General features: G+C 40.8%; 1 protein-coding gene across 2 annotated transcripts in view; it reads right to left on the bottom strand.

Annotated features, from left to right (window-relative positions):
• Positions 1-22,109, bottom strand: part of plxna4 (plexin A4) — a 339,249-nt gene that overhangs the window by 46,172 nt on the left and 270,968 nt on the right. For both annotated transcript variants that reach the window (XM_057855551.1, XM_057855552.1), the window contains 3 exons: positions 9,500-9,700; positions 8,983-9,079; positions 6,357-6,547 (listed from right to left, as the gene is read on the bottom strand). In XM_057855551.1, coding sequence (XP_057711534.1) covers positions 6,357-6,547; positions 8,983-9,079; positions 9,500-9,700 — 489 coding nt within the window. The remainder of the gene's footprint in view (positions 1-6,356; positions 6,548-8,982; positions 9,080-9,499; positions 9,701-22,109) is intronic.

A 22,109-nucleotide genomic window follows, 5' to 3' on the forward strand; every position in this document is an offset into this window, starting at 1 on the left:
ATGTGCAGATATAATCTGATTCATGCCGCAATAAAGGTTTATGCTTCATCGCTTTCACCAAATCTCCACGGAGGTCGCGGGTTAACACATCAATCTGGGATTACATTTCCATTCCGGCATGCCCACCTCCCTCTTCTCTGTACCTGACATTCCACCCCAGCATGCTTGGAGGGGATTGCTTCCAGCCTTTTCCCTTCATTGCTTCATCACAGCTCCTCCTCTGGGACGCCACTACACAGGACATTATCCGGCAATGGCCAAGTGATCTCCATCCCTTTACTTCCCTTCCCTTCATCTGGACATCCATCTATCTTTGCTTCTCTGTCCTCCCCAAAATGGTCCTCATGTCTTCGGTGGACTTAATGAGATGTCTTCCATTCGACCTCCACCCATCTGGAAAGGCTTTCAACCAGATGTAAGAGTTGCCAGTTGGATTTTATTCCTATCAACTCGACTTTTCGTTGCATTACAGATACTAGAGTGTGCTTATGAGGTGCATTGTCGGCGATTTCAATCGCTGGAGTATTTCTGTTTTGCGTTACCAAGATTTTGAGGTGGTTTATGATGTACGAAGCAAGGCACAGAAAGCATGTACTTCACGCACAGTGGGGAAAATAAGCATTTAGTCAAGCACTAATTGTGCAAGCTCTCCCACTTGAAAATATTAGAGAGGCCTGTAATTGTCGATATGGGTAAACCTCAACCATGAGAGACAGAATGTGAAAAAAAAAACAGCAACACGGACTTTCAACTCCCTCCACAGATTTTCTATGGGGTTAAGATCTGGAGACTAGCTAGGCCACCCCAGGACCTTGAAATGCTTCTTACAAAGCCACTCCTTTGTTGCCCTGGCTGTGTGTTTGGGATCATTGTCATGCTGAAAGACCCAGCCACAACTCATTTTCAATGCCCTTGCTGATGGAAGGAGATTTTCACTCAAAATCTCTCGATACATGGCCCCATTCATTCTTTCCTTTACACAGATCCGTCGTCCTGGTCCCTTTGCAGAAAATCAGCCTCAAAGCATGATGTTTCCACCCCCATGCTTCACAGTGGGTATGGTGTTCTTTGGATGCAATTCATTATTCTTTCTCCTCCAAACACAAGAACCTGTGTTTCTACCAAAAAGTTTTATTTTGGTTTCATCTGACCATAACACATTCTCCCAGTCCTCTTCTGGATCTTCCAAATGCTCTCTAGCGAACTGCAGACGGGCCTGGACGTGTACTGGTTCAGCAGGGGGACACGTCTGGCAGTGCAGGATTTGAGTCCCTGGCGGTGCATTGCGTTACTGATAGTAGCCTTTGTTACTGTGGTCCCAGCTCTCTGTAGGTCATTCACTAGGTCCCCCCCGTGTGGTTCAGGGATTTTTGCTCACCGTTCTTGTTATCATTTTGACGCCAAGGGGTAGGATCTTGCATGCAGCCCCAGATCGAGGGAGATTATCAGTGGTCTTGATTGTCTGCCATTTTCTAATAATTGCTCCAACAGTGGCTTTATTTACACCAAGCGTTTTACCTATTGCAGATTCCGTCTTCCCAGGATGGTGCAGGTCTACAATTTTGTCTCTGGTGTCCTTCGACAGCTCTTTGGTCTTGGCCATAGTGGAGTTTGGAGTGTGACTGACTGAGCTTGTGGACAGGTGTCTTTTATACCGATAATGAGTTAAAACAGGTGTCATTAATACAGGTAACGAGTGGAGCCTCGTTACACCTCGTTAGACCTTGTTTTGAAGAAGTTAGACCTTTTTGACAGCCCGAAATCTTGCTTGTTTGTAGGTGACCAAATACTTATTTTCCACTCTAATTTGGAAATAAATTCTTTAAAAATCAAACAATGTGATTTTCAGTTTTTTTTCCCACATTCTGTCTCTCATGGTTGAGGTTTACCCATGTTGACAATTACAGGCCTCTCATCTTTTCAAGTAGGAGAACTTGCACAATTGGTGGTTGACTAAATACTTATTTTCTTCACAGTAGGTAATGCACAAAAAAAAGTAAAAAAATTGCGATAACAGGTAGTCCCCGGGTTATGAACGAGTTCCGTTCCTATGCTGGCGACATAACCAGAATTTCCACGTAAATCGGAATTAACCCTTTAAAGCCGAGTTATGCTTCCGCGCTGTCAAGGAAGAACCGATTTGCAACCCTGCGCCGTAGCCTCTCTGGCTCCTTCTTTTTTTACTGGCTTCGTGTCGCATCAACGCGTGTGACGTGGTGGGAATGGACTATGATTGGTCCGCTCAGACTGTTGTTTCCGGTTCAGCGCGAAATCACCGCCATTGTCAAACATGATTTTTCTACACACAAAAATGGACCAAGCCAACGAGAGTTCAACAAAGAGCAAGTAGGATAACTTCTACAATGTCTCGTCAAGACATTATGAAGATTGCCAAATGGCAAGCCATTCGTGGGGAGGGGATTGCTGAAAATACGGGGCTGGGGGTTAGCCAGCGATTGAATAAAAAAATGGAAGAACCACCGAGGCAAGTAAAGTATGTGTGTGTTCGGAATCGAATGGCCACACGAAGCCGTGACCCAGTCGGCCAAAAACTGCCAGCTTTTTATCACTTTATGTCGTATTTTTGGTTGGTGCACTCCATCATTTATAGTGTACATATGTTTGCTGTGAGTCTGACTTATTTACTTGTCACAATTCAAGTACATGAAGAATAAAGCACAGGTTTGGTGTCAAAAGAGTTGTTTTGATGTTTAATTTTCAACAACAGACAGTTCACACACGATACATTATCACTGATTGAGAGTGCCTCAGTGCTTTTATGATAACGTTAACGTCAAGGCTTCCAACGCAGTTTGGGAAGTTCCATGGACACCAGAAATCCGCAGGAATCAGGTATTGCTTACAGGGCTTTAAAAAAAAAAAAAAAAAACCGACTGAAGACAAAATAGCCAACGAGAATTCTGGTGTCATAAAGTCTGAAGGAATCTGACCTTCTAGCCAGACCGCCGGAATCGCACCTGCCGAACCGCCGGACCCGAGGTGGCGCAGATCCAACGAGCTGGCCCGGCGAGACTCCAGCATTCCGGCCAAAAGGCCAAACTCCGCGCGTTCACCTTAGTCTTAACCCTTTGTACTGACTCCCTTTTGAAAGGTTTAAAGAAGGCTCACCAAAAACAAGTTAACAATTTATTCAGGTCGACAGCGATCAAAACGGCAAGGCGAAACAGAAACACGCAGGCAGGGAGCCAAGGTCATCCTATCACACGTCAACAAAAGGTTCCCGAGAAAAAAATGACAACGATTAGTTAAACATTCAGTCTTTTGAAGGCTCTCGCGGGGCAAGCCGTGGGCAGGAAGAAGTTTATGTTTGGGATTATTGACGATCTCCTGGAATGTATTACAACTGAGCTCCTTATCCCCAATTGTAAAAACATAATTATCTGCTGTGTCTACCGAGCTCCTGATTCAAATGTCCAGCTCTTTACTGACTATATGGAAAATATACTGTTTAAAACGAATAATAAGCAAGTCTTTTGTTGTGGAGACATTAATCTTGAGATATGTACAACATGTTGATTGATTTATACATTCATGTCTGATGAAACTGTCACAGTGATCTTTGTGTGCGGCAATGTTGCCACCATGTACACCTTAGGAATGTACCCTTTAAAGAGACTTATAAGAAAAGCATTTTGAGTCGCTACTTGCACACCAGCTGTGACAACACATAACACTTTTGCCACACACATAGCCACAACAAAATGTTCCCACAAAAGATAGATGCTAGAATGTCAGGGACAATGACAAAGCCATAACCTTGTACGCCCTGAAACTCAGACCCAGAGGCGTAGCAAGGGTCTCTGGGGGCCCCAGGCAACAAGCAACATGGGACCCTTCGAGAGTGTGCAAGTAAGGGGGACAGTTAGACTTGGAGCAATAGAAGAAAGAGTAGCAACACAAAAATACCACCGTCAGATGCGGAGGTATATACCTTTGTGTGAAATCAGTAGTCAGATTGGCCCTACGACCCACCAAATTCAAATTATTCCGTAAAAGCCACTGATTGGTGGACCAACAACCGAAATGAGTATTAAATTTGCTAATAAAATTGTTTAGGATTATTTTAGATGCATATATGTTATATTTTTCTTATAGAGTATTCAACGAGGAATACGAAAAACCCATTAATAGACTTTTTTGGAAAAATCCCCATTTTTTTAAGTAGTCACATGAATAATGAGGTGGCCTGTGAAAATCAACAAAGAAAACCTTGGGAAGGACCTTCCAGAGAGTACTTGGTGAGTCTTTAAACAATCATGTGGTATTAATGGCTGATTAGGCATTCTTAAACTTGTATAATCTACGTGACATGGTTAGTGCCGATTGGGATTGATAACCGAATCGTTAGATAATCTGCCAAATGATTCCATGGTATTGAAACACTCCCTACACTTGTCGCTGCGACAGTGCAGTAAAGCTGCTAGTGCTAAATCTGTTGGCCCTCTGGGGCCCCCTGCTGGCTGGGGGCCCTAGGCAATTGCCTGGTTTGCCCAATGGGACGCGACGCCTCTGCTCAGTCCACTAATCTGCTTGTGCACGAGACTGCTGTGTGATCAACAACCGCAATGGAGCTGCTTCTGGACGCTGAGTTATTGTTCAAACCAAGATTGTTGATTGTCTTATTGTGCAGTTTGTGGCCATGTGATGTATGTAACTGTACCATGTCTGATTGTGCGTCTTTAGCTGTATGGGGGGACGGCAAAATAATAAGCATATGCTTCTCCCGTCTGCCCTTGTCTTCTTCTTCGGTTCTTTCTTCCTTCGGGCAAATCATATCACATTTTGTAATTGTCAATGATTGTCAATGATACCGATGATGATGACAATAAATATTTCATTCATTCATTGTCTGTTTGTGGCTTGGACCGGAGGATTCGGGAGTTACTGTTGTCCGGGCAACGAGAGTTTTTGCAACCTCAGAGTAAAGGGGCTCTTGGAGTGTTGTCACTCGTGTTATCAGTTGGATATAGACCCTACCCACGTGACGTCACAACTCCTTCCTCCTGACTAGTGCCGCCCAATTGTCCGTCAACACATCATGTTTACCTGTTACGGCTACGTACATTCCTCCTATTTACGACGTGTTTTTCTGCTCGTTAACATTAATAATCAAAATGGTGAAGGCGTGTGTGGCGGTCGGTTGCAATAACAGAGAAGATAGACGGAGAAGACGGAGAGACTTGAAGTTCTACCGGATTCCGAGAGACCCGGAGAGAAGAGAGCGAGATGGGCTGCTGCAATTCGACGAGAAAACTGGGCTCCAAACGATTACCACAGATTATGTAGTAGTCATTTTATATCTGGTAAGATGCATTTAATATATATTTAGAGGGTTTTGGGCTGACAACCACAATTAAGATCATTGCTAGGCTAATCTCCGACAACATACACGTATGTATGTAGTGAGAGTGCTATCGCTAAACCATATACACGTTAAAAGCCCTAACTCCATTGACAAACGACATGAAATACATTAGACTTGACAGTGGATGTTAGCAATAACAAAAGATTTTGAAGTGAAAATTTCGTAACTCACCTTTCCAAGCACAAGATAGATTCCTGCCGAATTTTCGTGGACGAGGACCTGTTTCACCCAACCAGCAACGAAGTATTTATAAGCCTCCAAGCGCTTAAAGTTTTTCAAACTTTCGTGAGAATAGGCTGATTTTGTGTGGACAAGATAGTTGTACATATCAGGGTAGCTAGCAGATGTCAGGCAAATACGGCGGAGACAGCGGGTCGAAAAACATCGATTTAGGCATCAAATATGGATCTGGCGAATGGATAAACTGAAGCTTTTCCACATAACGCCTTTTATGCAACGCATCAAATGAGTTTACGGCATCCGAAAGCACCGGGTCTTCCATGAAATGCATTATAAATTGCTCGATCAATTGAGACCATTGATAATACAGACACAAAATGACGGACAAGGGGGCGGAACCATACAGCGAGCACGTGATTTTGTGACGTCGGTGGGTAGGGTCTATAGGGCGTTCTCCTGTGTTCTTTGTGTCGGGACAGAGCGTCCCGCCATTTGTTCTGGACTGTTCGGGAGAGCTGACTGCGAGAGTTGGTGCGTTAATCTTGCTCAGTCAGTTGTATGATGCATGCGCTGGTATTGGGTGTGTTAGAGTAATACAAACAGTCAAACAGTAAATACGAGAAACGATACTATTTCCTGATTGATTATATTAAGTGGGTTAGAATATTGTAAACAGTTAGACGGTGCCGACGAGAAAGTTGAAATCGCCTAAGTGGAGTACGTCGTAAAACTGGGACTACCTGTATTCTTATAAATCAAACAAATTATCAGATGTCGGTATGAATCTCACCTGCGTGATACGAGGGTGTGTACATTTGCTGTTGATGCCGTTGTGTTCCAGCCACTGGTTCTCAGGGTGCGGACAGTGCTGCTTAAGTGTGCAGCGGTTCTCTCCTTTACACCAAACGCAACCAAACAGCGGGTCCGCCTTCAGGCACAGGCCGCAGCTCCCACGCTGGGCGTCACATTTGTACAAATGGACTAGACCCGAGGTAGAGAATTCATGTAAGAGAAGTTCATTCAAGAGGAAAGTAAGAAGTGCAAAATGATTCCCTCACCCAAAAAGTCAGTGACAAACTAGTGCAAATAGGCAGAGAGCAACAAACAGCAGTTTCTTTGCCTCATTATGCTATTATCTGTGGTGCTTTACGCCTACGCACGTTTAACATATTATCACCATGGCAACAGGCCAGACGTTATCCTCCTAATTGCGATTAGACGGAGGTGTGATCTGTCCATCTCGTGACGCCCTGGGAGATGATGATGCTTCCTTTTCTTTTGCTGCTACCCGGGAGCTATCAATCCAAAGCCATGCTGTTTTTTCTAAAGTGTGATTTACATTGCTAGTGTCGTATAATCCTTAACTCTTTCATCCATAAGCGGATTTTAAGGAGGGGAAGAGGGGCTAGGCCCCCCCGGTGGCCGAAAAGTGTCATTGCATGAAACTGACTTTCCTATATACTGTACTATACTAGTATATAAAAGTTGTAAAGCAACAAAACTGCAACAAAAAAAATGAATGAAATGAACAAAAAAAAATTTTTTTTATAATGGGTCAAAATTATTTTTCGAACAGATTATGTGACTCGCACCTTAAACGGTCATTGGCTTTGCATGTAATTTTCAAAAAAAAAAAAAAAAAAAAAAATTATGGGAGGGCAATTTTATTTTTCAAATGATTTTTTTCTTTGATAGAAAACATTTTTGTTGTTGTGGATTGAAGCAACTTTTTTGGGGATCGAATAATTTAGACACACATGTCCTACCCATAATATGGCCCAAACACAAAAAGGATTGCTTCAATCAAAGAAAACTTTTTCAATGAAAAATGAAGTGTTCAAATGCAAATTTTGCAATCTCAAATATTTTTTCACGTTCAAAAACGTTTTCCCTGATTAAAATTTTTCTTTTTTTTGATTGAAGTGATTTTTCTTTTTGAAAATATATATTTTTTGAAGCAACTTATTTTTTGATTGAATAATATAGACAAAAACGTCCGAGCCAAAACGTGGCCGAAACACAAACCAACATTACTTCAACCAAACAAATTAAAAAAAAAAAAAAATTTTAATCAGAGAAAAATAGCTTTTGCATGCCATGCATTTTTTTGAGTTTCAATTTTTTTTCTCTTTTTTTGTTTTTGTTTTTGTTTTTGTTTGATTGAAGTGACTTTTTGGGGGGTTTAAAAATATATATTTTGAATGAAGCAACTTATTTTTTGATTGAATAATAAAGACAAAAACGTCCTAGCCAAAACGTGGCCCAAACACAAACCAATATTACTTCAATTAATAAAAAAAAATAAAAAATTAAAAAAAAATCAGAGAAAAATAGCTTTCGCATGCCATGCATTTTTTTGAGGTTCACATTTTTTTCTCTTTTTTTTTTTTTGATTGAAGCGACTTTTTTGGGGGTTTGAAAATATATATTTTGATTGAAGCAACTTTTTTTTGGATTGAATAATAAAGACACAAATCTACCTCCATATGGTTCCGCCCAGGGGATACAATTTTTGACTGGGGTACTACATTGGCACAACACCGGCAGGCGTACCATATTCAATGGATGATGATCTTGGCGAAAAGTATTGCCTGAAAAGTGGCATTTAGAATTCCCCCTCAAGAATGATGGGAAACAAAACCACTCATTGTCAAATTACTATTATAAATATTCGTGTAAGTTAATTTTATTGCTGACACTGTGTTTCGGGGTCATCAACATGTTGTGCCCCCCCCCCCCCCCCGCCCCAAAAGTCATACTCAGCCTATGCCTTAAATTAAAAAAAAAAAAAAAAAAAAAAAAAAAAAAAAAATCAATCAAAGAAAAATAGCTTTCACATGCATTTTTTTGAATTTCAAATATATCTTTGCATTCAAACACTTTTTTTTTTTTTTGAAAATATATATTTTGATTGAAGCAACTTTTTTTTGATTGAATATTAAAGACACAAATCTACCTCCATATGGTTTCGCCCAGGGGATACAATTTTTGACTGGGGTAACTACATTGGCACGACACCGGCGGGTACGATGACGATCTTGGTGAAAAGTATTGCCTAAGCAGCCTGATTTAGAAACCCCGCCTATGCTTTCATCGCCACTAATGATGAGAGGCATCCAATCAGTTGGTCCTTTATATTGTTTTGCCCGATTTAAATTAGTTGGTCACTAGTAGACGCCTAATCCATTTGAAGTGAGAGGGCTGGCAGCAAATAAACTTCGTTAAGCACTCTACGAGGAAATATCAGCCGAAGCTTGCCGCACCTCGGCACACCGCCCGCCTGTTGCCATGGAGACTAACTGTGAGGGCAGGAGTCGCCCTACTGCATGTCTGTGTTTATTAAAAGACAACGTGGACATTGCAAACGTGTTTTTGCTCGAAATTAGGAAATTAAGAGCGCGCTTTTTGACGCTCACCTTTGTTGTGGGCGGGGTTGTCGATACTGAAGTCGCCGTTCCAGATGACGGTCAGCTCCACGGGAAGGCTGCTCATCTCCATCCCGTCATAGAAGTACTGTCGCCAAGGCAACCGGGGGGTGGAGGAAATAACGGGGAGGTGCGAGGGAGAAAGTGTCCGTCATTATCTCCAGAGTACAAAAAAACAAGGGGTGACACTCGCTGCTGGCAACAGGTTGCTGTAAACACACTGAAGGGATCGTACGCACACACCTTTCAAAGACTATTTTCGTGTCGGACTTATCCTTTTCGGCGAAATTACAGTTTCCCTCCTTCAGTGCTCAATCAAAGTACAATATTTGGATTGTGTGATGATTATGCACACTAATCCCGCAGACACACAAGCAGTCAGAGTGATGAGGACAGGCATAAGGAGGAGATACTTTTGTATAAACACAAGAGCGCCATAAAGCCTTTTCCGCGCTAATCTGCTGCCAACATTGGAATACTGTTGCGGTGCGTGAGGACGACTTCTCACCGATGTGTTTTGACACTGCACCGAGGAGCTGTTGAAGCGCAGGGCGGGGACGCGGTGCTCGTTGCCCTGGATGGTCAACAGGCACTCGTAGCCTCGCTGGCCAGACTGAGGCTGGGGCAGGTTCTTGGCCCGCAGCGTGATGGGTTTCACCACGTTCACTGGCACCAGGATGCGCTCGGCCGGCAGCAGCTGGGGACACTCCTGAGAAAAACAGTTACACAACTTGTTCAGGATGCTGCATGGTTCTCAGGTTATTACTTTGAACGAGAATAAAAATTTCGTAGTTGTCGCAAGTTAAGAAATGGTTGGAAACTAGGGTTGTTCCGATCATGTTTTTTTTTTTTTTTTGGCTCCCGATCCGATCCCGATCGTTTTAGTTTGAGTATCTGCTGATCCCGATATTTCCCGATCCGATTTCTTTTTTTTTTTTTGCTCCCGATTCAATTCCAATCATTCCGGATAATTTTTCCCGATCATATACATTTTGGCAATGCATTAAGAAAAAAATGAATAAAACTCGGACGAATATATACATTCAACATACAGTACATGAGTACTGTATTTGTTTATTATGACAATAAATCCTCAAGATGGCATTTACATAATCAACATTCTTTCTGTGAGAGGGATCCACGGATAGAAAGACTTGTAATTCTTAAAGGATAAATGTGACCCTGTATATTGTGATAAAATATTGCCATCTAGTGTATTTGTTGAGCTTTCAGTAAATGATACTGCAGCCATTTAACTTCTGCCCAAATGCATGATGGGAAGTGCAACCATGACTGTGCGTAGTGGTACCAATTGATATATCTTCTCTGCGTTGGGAAATAAAATAGGGTGTTAAGAAAAAGATCAACTACTACCTTTCTTCCCCACATTGCTTCCCATGATATTACTAAATGTTGAGATTGGGTTTGTAAGTCTTCAGCCAATTAAGAAAAAAATTTATAGGCTGCCAAAATTCTCTCTACTCATTTAAAGTTGCCTTTTAACTCTATGTATACGTAATATGGTGCCATTATAGACTGAATGCGACATGATAGCCCTAGTTTAAGCCAAAACTAAAGACTCTGGATGAGTGTAAGACATTTTGTCTGTCACGTTAAATAAAATTAGAAAACGATTTAATTAAAAAAAAAAAAAAAAGTATATATATATATTAAAGAAAGGCATATCCGATATTTTTTTTGCCGATTCCGATACTTTAAAAATGACGTGATCGGATCCGATCGATCGGGACATATCTATTGGAAACCGTAAAGGTTTGACCCAAAAAGTACAGTGGGGCAAATAAGTATTTAGCCAACCACGAATTGAGCAAGTTCTCCCACTTGAAAATATTAGAGAGGCCGGTAAATCAGCATGGGTAAACCTCAACCATTAGATACATAATGTGGAAAAAAAAAAAACCAGAAAATCACATTGTTTGATTTTTAAATAATTTATTTGCAAATCATGGTGGAAAATAAATATTTGGTCAATACCAAAAGTTCATCTCAATACTTTGTTATGCACCCTCTGTTGGCAATAACGGAGGCTAAACGTTTTCTGTAACTCTTCACAAGCTTTTCACACACTGTTGCTGGTATTTTGGCCCATTCCTCCATGCAGATCTCCTCTTCTATGGGGTTGAGATCTGGGGACTGGCCAGGCCACTCCAGGACCTTGAAATACTTCTTACGAAGCCACTCCTTTGTTGCCCTGGCTGTGTGTTTGGGATCATTGTCATGCTGAAAGACCCAGCCACGTCTCATCTTCAATGCCCTTGTTGATGGAAGGACATTTTCACTCAAAATCTCTCGATACATGGCCCATTCATTCTTCCCTTTACACAGATCAGTCGTCCTGGTACCTTTGCATAAAAACATCTCCAAAGCATGATGTTTCCACCCCCATGCTTCACAGTGGGTATGGTGTTCTTCGGATGCAATTCAGTATTCTTTCTCCTCCAAACACGAGAACCTGTGTTTCTACCAAAAAGTTCTATCTTGGTTTCATCTGATCATAGCACATTCTCACAGTCCTCTTCTGGATAATACAAATGCTCTACAGTGATCCGCAGACGGGCCTGGACATGTACTCTCTTCAGCAGGGGGACACGTCTGGCAGTGCAGGATTTGAGTCCCTGGCGGCGCATTGTGTTACTGATAGTAGCCTTTGTTACTGTGGTCCCAGCTCTCTGTAGGTCGTTCACTAGGTCCCCCCGTGTGGTTCTGGGATTTTTTCTCACCGTTCTTGTAATAATTTTGACGCCACGGGGTGAGATCTTGCATGGAGCCCCAGATCGAGGGAGATTATCAGTGGTCTTCTATGTCTTCCATTTTCTAATAATTGCTCCCACAGTTGATTTCTTTACACCCAGCGTTTTACCTACTGCAGATTCAGTCTTCCCAGCCTGGTGCAGGTCTACAATTTTGTCTCTGGTGTCCTTCGACAGCTCTTTGGTCTTGGCCATAGTGGAGTTTGGAGTGTGACTGACTGAGGTTGTGGACAGGTGTCTTTTATACCGATAATGAGTTAAAACAGGTGCCATTAATACAGGTAACAAGTGCTGCCTTGTTAGACCTCATTAGAAGAAGTTAGACCTCTTTGACAGCCAGAAATCTTGCTTGTTTGTAGGTGACCAAATACTTATTTTCCACTCTAATTTGGAAATAAATTCTTTAAAAATCAAACAATTTGATTTTCTGTTTTTTTCCCACATTCCGTCTCTCATGGTTGAGGTTTACCCATGTTGACAATTACAGGCCTCTCTAATCTTTTCAAGTAGGAGAACTTGCACAATTGGCGGTTGACTAAATACTTATTTGCCCCACTGTAGTGACAAACATCCAATAAAACAAGACATACACAAATTCTAAAGAGAGATGTCATTAGAATGGTACTCTAGAACTTTTTGGGGAGTGGTTGAATTTAAGAACAGACCGAAAAGGAGGGAAAATTCCGTTAAATGACAAGAAGAGCTTGGGCATGTCAAAAAGGGTGAAGAAGAAGCCGAGCAGATAAGACGAGCCGGCGTGGCGCACGTTCAACCAGGCGATAACGCTCGCGTGGAGTTTATTAAAAGCCACTTGATTGAGTTTGCTTGAGTGACTGACTGGATGGCTCCTCAGCGAGGGGGGTGACACTATTCACAAAGTCATTATAGATAAATGACACACACACATAGAGCGAGAGGTGGTGTGTTTGCGCTTCATTTTCCTACATTTAGAGAACGAATATAAGTGGTAGGGTGCCGCGCACAGTTAATACACTTCAACAATGGCCGCCTTTAATGCAATCCGCCTGATGGAGGCGGAGGCAGACGAGTGTGACTTAAATCTAGAAGACACGGCCGGTAGCGCCGTATGCTGATGACGAGGTGTCCGAAGGCAACGCTTTGTCACAAAGGAGACAAATTGCGGGCTGATAGACGGAGCACCTCCTTGAGATAAACAACACAAGGCAGCGCCGTTTGCATCATGTGCTGCCATGGTGATGTGGAGTAGCGCTTCAATGAACCTTCAGTTTATGCCTGATGAATATTTATACTGCTTTCACTAAATACGTGTCTTAAAAGTACAATACAAATTGATCTTTTATCTGACAAGTAACACATTAGAAAAACGAGAAACAAAAATTGGTTTATTATTCATCTGTTTATTTGTAAACAAGGTAACACTTGACAATAAGGGTCCCCTAATTAACATTAGTTAATTCATTTTTAGACAATAACTCATGTTTAAGTAACATGACAGTAAGTCATTTAATCCATTATCTAACATTTATTAATATATTAATTAACATGAGTTAATGCATTAAGTTAATGCATTTTAAGACAATAAATGTTTAAGTAACATTACAATAATTCATATAATCCCTTATTTAACATTTAGTAATATATTGATTAACATTAGTTAATGCATAACCAGACAGTAACTAATAGTTTGGTAAAATTAAAAAAAAAAATATATATATATATAGGCCTATCAAGGGTTAGGGTTTGTTAATTTAAGCATTAATACGTTTTTAGTTAAGGGACACGTGTGCTATACTTTACAATAAGGGTCCAAAAAGCATTCAGTAATGGTTAATAAAGGTTAAGAGGGGTGAACTTAAGCATTTATAATTTCTTAGTTAAGGGATACGTGTGCTACCCTTTACAACAAGTGTCCAAAAAACATTCAGTAATGGTTAATTAAGGTTAAATAATACTTATGAGGTACGTTCACGTGAAATAACACCATACTTAAGGTTAGGTTAGTATAATAGCTATAATACATTACTTAACATTAATTCACATATACATGAGTGCATTAATAAATAGTTACTAATGTATACTTTTACTAGTAAGTGATTGTTATTTTAAAATGAGAAAAATTGCTCTGTTAGTCCTTGGGTGCTGCTTAACAAATGGCAAAAATAAAGAGGAATTGAAACCAATTTTTACCAAACAATTTAAGTCAGGTGTGCCTAATCATTGATTGGTAGTTTAACCCAGCCCACTATAAAACACACACGTGGTAAGAATTGTCTTGATGATAAGCATTGTCTGACGTGCATCATGGCTTGGTCAAAAGAGCTGTCTGAAGACCTGCGATCAAGGATTGTTGATGTGTATAAAGCTAGGATAGGATACAAAACCGTCTCTAAAAGTCTGGATGTTCATCAATTGACAGTCAGAGAAGTTGTCTACAAATGGAGAGAGTTTGGCACTGTTGCCTCTCTCCCAAGGAGTGGCCGTCCATCAAAGATGACGCCAAGAGTTCAGAGCAGAATACTCAGAGAACCATAGACTGTCTGCTAAAGACTTACAGAAATCACTGGCACAGTCCAATATCTATGTGCACACATCAACTATATGTATAATTATGGCCAAGAATGGTGTTCATGGGAGGACACCACGGAGGAAGCCACTGCTGTCTAAAAAAAAAATAAAACCCATTGTTGCTTGTTTAATGTTCGCAAAAAGGCACTTGGACACTCCACAGAAGTTTTGGCAAAATATTGTGTGGACTGATGAAACCAAAGTTGAATTGTTTGGGAGTAACAAACAACGTCATGTGTGGAGGAAAAATGGAACAGCTCACCAACATCAACACCTCATCCCCACCGTGAAGCATGGTGGAGGGAGCATCATGATTTGGGGCTGTTTTGCTACCTCAGGGCCTGGACAACATGCAAGCATTAATGGAAGAATTAATTCAAAAGTTTATCAGGATGTTTTGCAGGAAAACCTGAGGCCGTCTACCAGACAATTGAAGCTAAAAAGAGGATGGATGATGAAACAAGACAATGATCCAAAAAACAGAAGTAAATCAACTTCAGAATGGTTCAAGAAGAACAAAATACATGTTCTGGAGTGGCCAAGTCAAAGTCCAGACTTGAACCCCATTGAGATGCTGTGGCATGACCTAAAGACAACGAATCATGCCAGACATTCCAGGAATCTGACTGAACTAAAGCAGTTTTGTAGAGAAGAATGGGCCAAGATTGATCGATGTACCACACTGATCTGCAGCTACTGGAAGCATCTGGTTGAAGTTGGGGGGGCACAAAATATTAAAAGTGATGGTTCAAGTACTTATTTTTCCCCCTTTTGTCATTGTTTGCATAGTCTCCACATTAAAATATGAAACCTATAAATGTTTGGGTGCTTTTAGTGAAAACAGACACTGTTTTTTCATCTGTGTGATTTTGACAAAGATGAAATCACATTTGATGGTGATTTTATGCAGAAATGTGAGAAATTCCAAAAAGTTCAGATACGTTTTCATACAACTGTATACAATCCTCATTTCTGTGTGTAGGTACTACTGATAGTAGTGGTGATGCCAGCCATCACATTCTGAGATTTATGCTGACGTTAAGTTGATGTAATGTCAGTTGTGTTTATCGCCAGCCTCACACCCCCTCTTGGACGCACGGGATGTGATAAATAATAGGGGCGGCACAGATACGCCCGCTGTACACTTGCACATAGACACACACACACTTTCCCATAAATAAAAACCATCAGGCTCCACGTGGTGGAGAGATGAAAGCAGAGAACGGAGTTAAAGTGCAATTGACCAACTTTTAGAAGACTTTTAATCACAAAGGGCATCAAATCAATGAATTTGATCTTATTGGCAGGGGTTAATTTGTGCCGGATCCCGCCGGAACAAGATCCGGCATCTCTTCATTTTGGCCTTCCCGTGTTCTGGGACTTATTTAGGCAGATCCGGCACTTCTCAAGTATAGAAAATAATAATAACAGAAAATTTTTTTTTTTTTAAATGTATAAAATAGAATAACAATATCCATAAATTCATTTACAGAACAAATCCCAAGAATTGTGTGTTGTTTATAAAAATTTAATGTCATTTGAAAAGCTGGACCAACAAATCACATTGTTTTTAGCACCGTTTTCTGCATATGTTCCGGGACCTGTGCCTGTCTCGTCATCCCTGCGCTGTCATACAGTCGGGCAAATAAGTATTTAGTCAACCACTAATTGTTCTCCCACTTGAAAATATTAGAGAGGCCTGTAATTGTCAACATGGGTAAACCTCAACCATGAGCGACAAAATGCGGGGAAGAAAAAAAAAACCCAGAACATCACATTGTTTGATTTTTAAAGAATTTATTTGCAAATCATGGTTGAAAATAAGTATTTGGTCAATACCAAAAGTTAATCTCAATACCTTGTTATGTACCCTTTATTTGGCAATAACGGAGGTTAAACGTTTTCTGTAAATCTTCACAAGCTTTTCACACACTGTTGCTGGTATTTTGGCCCATTCCTCCATGGAGATCGCCTCTAGAGCAGTTATGTTTTGGGGCTGTTGTTGGGCAACACGGACTTCCAACTCCCTCCACAGATTTTCTATGGGGTTGAGATCTGGCATCATGGCACCATTCATTCTTTCCTTTACACATATCAGTCGTCCTGGTCCCTTTGCAGAAAAATAGCCCCAAAGCATGATGTTTCCACCCCCATGCTTCACAGTGGGTATGGTGTTCTTCGGATGCAATTCAGTATTCTTTCTCTTCCAAACACGAGAACCTGTGTTTCTACCAAAAAGTTCTATTTCGGTTTCAGCTGACCATAGCACACTCTCCCAGTCCTCTTCTGGATCATCCAAATGCTTTCTAGCGAACCGCAGATGGGCCTGGACGTGTACTTTCCTCAGCAGGGGGACAAGTCTGGCAGTGCAGGATTTGAGTCCCTGGCGGCGCATTTTGTTACTGATAATAGCCTTTGTTACTGTGGTCCCAGCTCTCTGTAGGTCATTCACTAGGTCCCCCCGTGTGGTTCTGGGATTTTGGCTCACCGCTCTTGTTATCATTTTGATGCCACGGGGTGAGATCTTGCATGGAGCCCCAGATCGAGGGAGATTATCAGTGGTCTTGTATGTCTTCCATTTTCTAATGATTGCTCCCACAGTTGATTTCTTTACACAAAGTGTTTTACCTATTGCAGATTCAGTCTTACCAGCTTAGTGCAGGTCTACAACTTGGCTCTGGTGTCCTTCGACAGCTCTTTGGTATTGGCCATAGTGGAGTTTGGCGTGTGACCGACTGAGGTTGTGGACAGGTGTCTTTTACACCGATAATGAGTTAAAACAGGTGCCATTAATACAGGTAACGAGTGGAACCTCGTTAGACCTCGTTAGAAGAAGTTAGACCTCTTTGACAGCCAGAAATTTTGCTTGTTTGTAGATGATCAAATACTTATTTTCCACTCTAATTTGGAAATAAATTCTTTAAAAATCAAACAATGTGATTTTCTGTTTTTTTTCCCCCACGTTCTGTCTGTCATGGTTGAGGTTTACCCATGTTGACAATTACAGGCCTCTCTAATCTTTTCAAGTAGGAGAACTTGCACAATTGGTGGCTGACTAAATACTTATTTGCTCCACTGTATGTACTTGCGTTCCGGCACCTTATGATTTACAAATTAAGCACTGCTTATTGGTTTAGGATCTGATGGCATCAAGTTATAATTTTGCGTGATCTAGAAAACGAAGAGTTTAAAACTTGAGTTCAAGCTATTGTTGAGCAAACACTGTCATGAGCCCAAGTCTCGATTCTGCACCATTCCTTGCGAGTCGACCCTTCGCGCTGACCCTAGTTTGCTTCATTCTTGTTGGGGAACCTGCTTAGATCCACTAATTGGAGGCTGGTGGGAGGTGTGAAGGGCGGCGACGGCGACCCAACAGGAAGCGGCGTGGGAGCTGTGAAGGCCTTTTCCTCGGCGTAGTTTCAAGTCACGTAATTATAGCCAGAGCGAGGTGTGAAGATGAGGGACATCTCCAGCTTTCGCACATTTCCTGTGGAGATCTCGAGTGAAGCCGCTCTTTCCTGGGATGCACTTCGCCACCTCGACATTTCCAATCGTCCACCATCTCCTATTACGGAGATGGGCAACTAGCAGCTATTCAAGCTGGCATTTCGCTGGCTTAATAAAATCATCCTGATCGATATAGTTCTGGTAAATAAACTCCTCGGAATTGATCAGTGCGACTCAGAAGCACTTAATGCTCCTTTTGCGCCGAGTGGTAGTCACCATTGTTTAGCATAAACTGGAAAAAAATAGTGAGGTTAATAAGGAAGTTGGAAGGCCCCAAAGAAGAGCTCAACGCGCAGGTAAACATTGCTAATTGGGTAAACAGCCACAGCTTATTCCCACTATAACGGCGTGACCGAGAATATTTTTGTTGTCAGGCTAATCCCGCCGGCTAAATCCTTGAGACGTGTGAAGGACAAAGTTTGGCAAGTGTCTGAGCCGTGTGCCCTGTGCCACCGCCAGCATGAATAAAACAGCACCAGCTCCATGCCCGGCGCGGGTTTTAACGCCACGCCGCCGTGCATACTAACAAAAGGCTCAACCAGTGGGAAGAGAAGCGGAATGGCTATCATTAGCATAGCGTGGAAGGATTATTCCCAAAGCCGCTCGGAATCTCTTCATTGTATCGGAGGCGGAAAGATCAACGCCGACTTGTTGCCGTTTTGGGAGAGGAGTCGAGTGCTCGACCTCGGATCGGAAGGGTTAATAAAAGGCAAATTAAAAGTCATTAAGGCTGCAAAACACCTGCTTTCCCGGAGCGCGGCTCATCAAGACGGACCGTGTCATTAATGTGCAAATGCATAATCCCTCTCGCTTTATTTGTGGCTTTCCTTGAAAGTCGGCAACACAATGGGAAGAGGATTGGCACATTATTATCCTCAGTCAATATTGACCGGCAGCGCCTGAGTTAATTGGAAAAGTAAACCGGCAAAGACTGAGGTCTGACTAAGCAGACGGTTCAAAAGGATAATGGAAGGCGTTGGCAAGGAGGGAAAATAATATCTTGTGCCCAGGTTGAATGGCTCCGGGGAAATATTGGCGGTATAACACAATGGCGAGCAGACTTCTCATCAAACCAGACAATCTGGCCCGCCGCGTCCCTGCGTTCATCCAGACGGATGCCAGCGCCACTGATCTTCATCATAGCTCACCTCGGGCATGGATTAACCTGCCACCAACTCCCAGCAAGGCTGTCCTGCTTTACAAAAAGTGTAAAAGACACACGCGGGCACATTTCCAAACCGTCCTTTGCGGCCACGCGTCCGGATGAAAGTTAAGACATCTCCATACCGTTCAACCCGAGGCCGTTGGCGAGCTTACAAATTGTGATGTATGCCCTTACAAATTGGTCACTATTCTTTAAGGCTGTCAAAATTATCGCGTTAACGCGCGGTAATTAATTTTTTAAATTAATCACGTTAAAATATTTGACGCAATTAACACACATGTCCCACTCAGACAGTATTCTGCCTTTTGGTAAGTTTTACAGCAAGGCTTTTTGTGCTGTCTAACAGCGAACTCTTGTGGTCGCTTTGCGACATGGTTTATTTTTTTCTTGCCATTTCAATATGGCTGCACGACGTCTCGGGCTGACGCCTACGTTGTAATGTTGTGCTTATATGATCCTTGGACAAGATTTGTCCGTAAGTATGGTTGTTGTAAAGAATGTACATATCATGTTAGTAAGCGAAATGTTATATTTTTTGTATGAGACGCTTTTTGTTTATGTTTAGTGAACCTGTATAGCGTGCTAAGCTAACGTTGTTGCTAATGCAATGCTTGTGTACTTTTTTTTGGTAGTTTTACGACGGTCTAAAGAGGACAATGGTTTGAGGCTATGTTATTAATAAATCAGACGAAAAAGGAAGAAGTCTGATTATTAAGGCGTCGTTCACTAGCTGTCTAGCTTTGGAAAAAGTAGACGCTTCGGAGTGAGGACAGCATAGACAGATTTAAATGACAGTTGAGTGAAATGCCCACTACAGTCCTTATGTACCGTATGTTGAATGTATATATCCATCTTGTGTCTTATCTTTACATTCCAACAATTTATTTTACAGAATATATATATAATTTACAGAAAAGTATGGCATATTTTATAGATGGTTTGAATTGCGATTAATTACGATTAATTAATTTTTAAGCTGTAATTAACTCGATTAAAAATTTTAATCGTTTGACAGCCCTACTAATCTTACAACGTTGTATATAGCGTGCAATATGAAACAAAAATAAAACTCAATTTTTAAAATAATTAGGGCTGTCAAACGATTGAAATTTTTAATTCAGTTAATCAAAGCTAAAAAATTATTTCATGATAATTAATTGCAATTCAAACCATTTCTAAAATATACCATATTTTTCGGTAAATTATTGTTGGAATGAAAAGACACAAGAGGGATATATACATTGAACATACTGTACATACAGTGGGGCAAATAAGTATTTAGTCAACCACCAATTGTGCAAGTTCTCCTACTTGAAAAGATTAGAGAGGCCTGTAATTGTCCACATGGGTAAACCTCAACCATGAGAGACGGAATGTAGATAACAAAACAAAACAAAAAAAAAAAAACAGAAAATCACATTGTTTGATTTTTAAAGAATTTATTTCCAAAATAGAGTGGAAAATAAGTATTTGGTCAATACAAACACGCAAGATTTCTGGCTGTCAAAAAGGTCAAATCAACACATGCGCAGAATGACCCAAGTGTTGCCTCAAACAGTTCACAATGACGCCGTTTTAGCACATTGAGAGCAAAAGGCAGAGAAATGCGAGTGGACACAGGCATTCATTTGACCACGCCTTTTATTGGCCTAAGCTTTGGCAGCCACTACTGACTGTCATGATCGCCCAACTTCCCATCATGCATTTGGGCGGAGCAGGAGACAATCTTTTTCTTAACACGCCTAATTGAACACAAGGCAAAACATATTGTATACCATTTGCAGCCACTACTGACAGTCATGGTTGCCCAACTTCCCTTCATACATTTAGTTGGAACAGTTAAGTCGCTACAGTATCATTTAGTGAAAGCAAAACAAAAATAATATTCCTAACTCTCAAAAAAATAATGTTCACAAAAAGAAAAGCGCTCAATGCAAAGAAAACTGGCATTCCCAATCGAAATAGCTATGCAAAATACACATGGCTGGATCTGTAATTAATTTAAAACTCGCCATTGACACCTTGTGGTGTATTTCAATCATTTTTACGTAGTTAAAGACACTGTGGAAGAGCCCGATCTGACTTTTTTTTACTTATTACTTTTTGATTGAAAATTTCACAAATTTTATTAAAACGAAAACGTTAAGAACTTACAATAAAAATAAGAAAATATAAAATTACTATAACCTATACTCAAATTTATCTTTTAAGAACTACAAGTCTTTCTATCCGTGGATCACTTTAACAGAAAGAATGTTAATAATGTTAATGCCATCTTGTGGATTTATTGTTATAACAAATACAGTACTTATGTACAGTATGTTGAATGTTTATGTCCGTCTTGTGTTTTATCTTTCCATTCCACCAATAATTTACAGAAAAATATGGCATATTTTAGAGATGGTTTGAATTGAGATTAATTACGATGAATTTTTAAGCTTTGATTAACTCGATTAAAAATTTTAATCGTTTGACAGCCCTAAAAATTAAAGATGTCCCGATCGATCGGGATGCCGATTGATCGGGTCCGATCACGTCATTTTCAAAGTATCGGAATCTGCAAAAAAAAAACGGACATGCCTTTTTTTAATATATATATATATATATTTTAAATTAAATTTTTTTCTAATTGTATTTAATGTTACAGACAAAATGTCTTACATTCCTCCAGAGTCTTTAGTTTTGGCTTAAGGTAGGGCTATCAAATTTATCGCGTAAATGACGGGAATTTTTTTTTTTTTTAATTAATCACGTTATAATATTTAATGCAATTAACGCATGCGCTGCACGACCTACTCATGCATTGTCGCGTTCAATCTATAATGGCACCGTTTTACCTATTGTATATATAGAGCTAACAGGCAACGTAAAATGAGTAGAGACAATTTTGGCAGTCTTTGCAGCCTCTTTTTAATTGGCTAAAGCCTTAAAATCCCTCTCTCAACAATTAAAAATATCGTGGGAAGCAATGTGGGGAAGAACGGTAGTGGTTGAGCTTTTCCTTAACACCCTATGTTACTTCCCAACGCAGAGAAGATATATCAATTGGTGCCACTACGCACAGTCATGGTGGCATTTCCCATCATGCATTTGGGCAGAACAGTTAAATGGCTACAGTATCATTTACT

The sequence above is a fragment of the Corythoichthys intestinalis genome, chromosome 13 (genome assembly GCF_030265065.1).
Source record: "Corythoichthys intestinalis isolate RoL2023-P3 chromosome 13, ASM3026506v1, whole genome shotgun sequence".
Lineage (NCBI taxonomy): Eukaryota > Metazoa > Chordata > Actinopteri > Syngnathiformes > Syngnathidae > Corythoichthys > Corythoichthys intestinalis.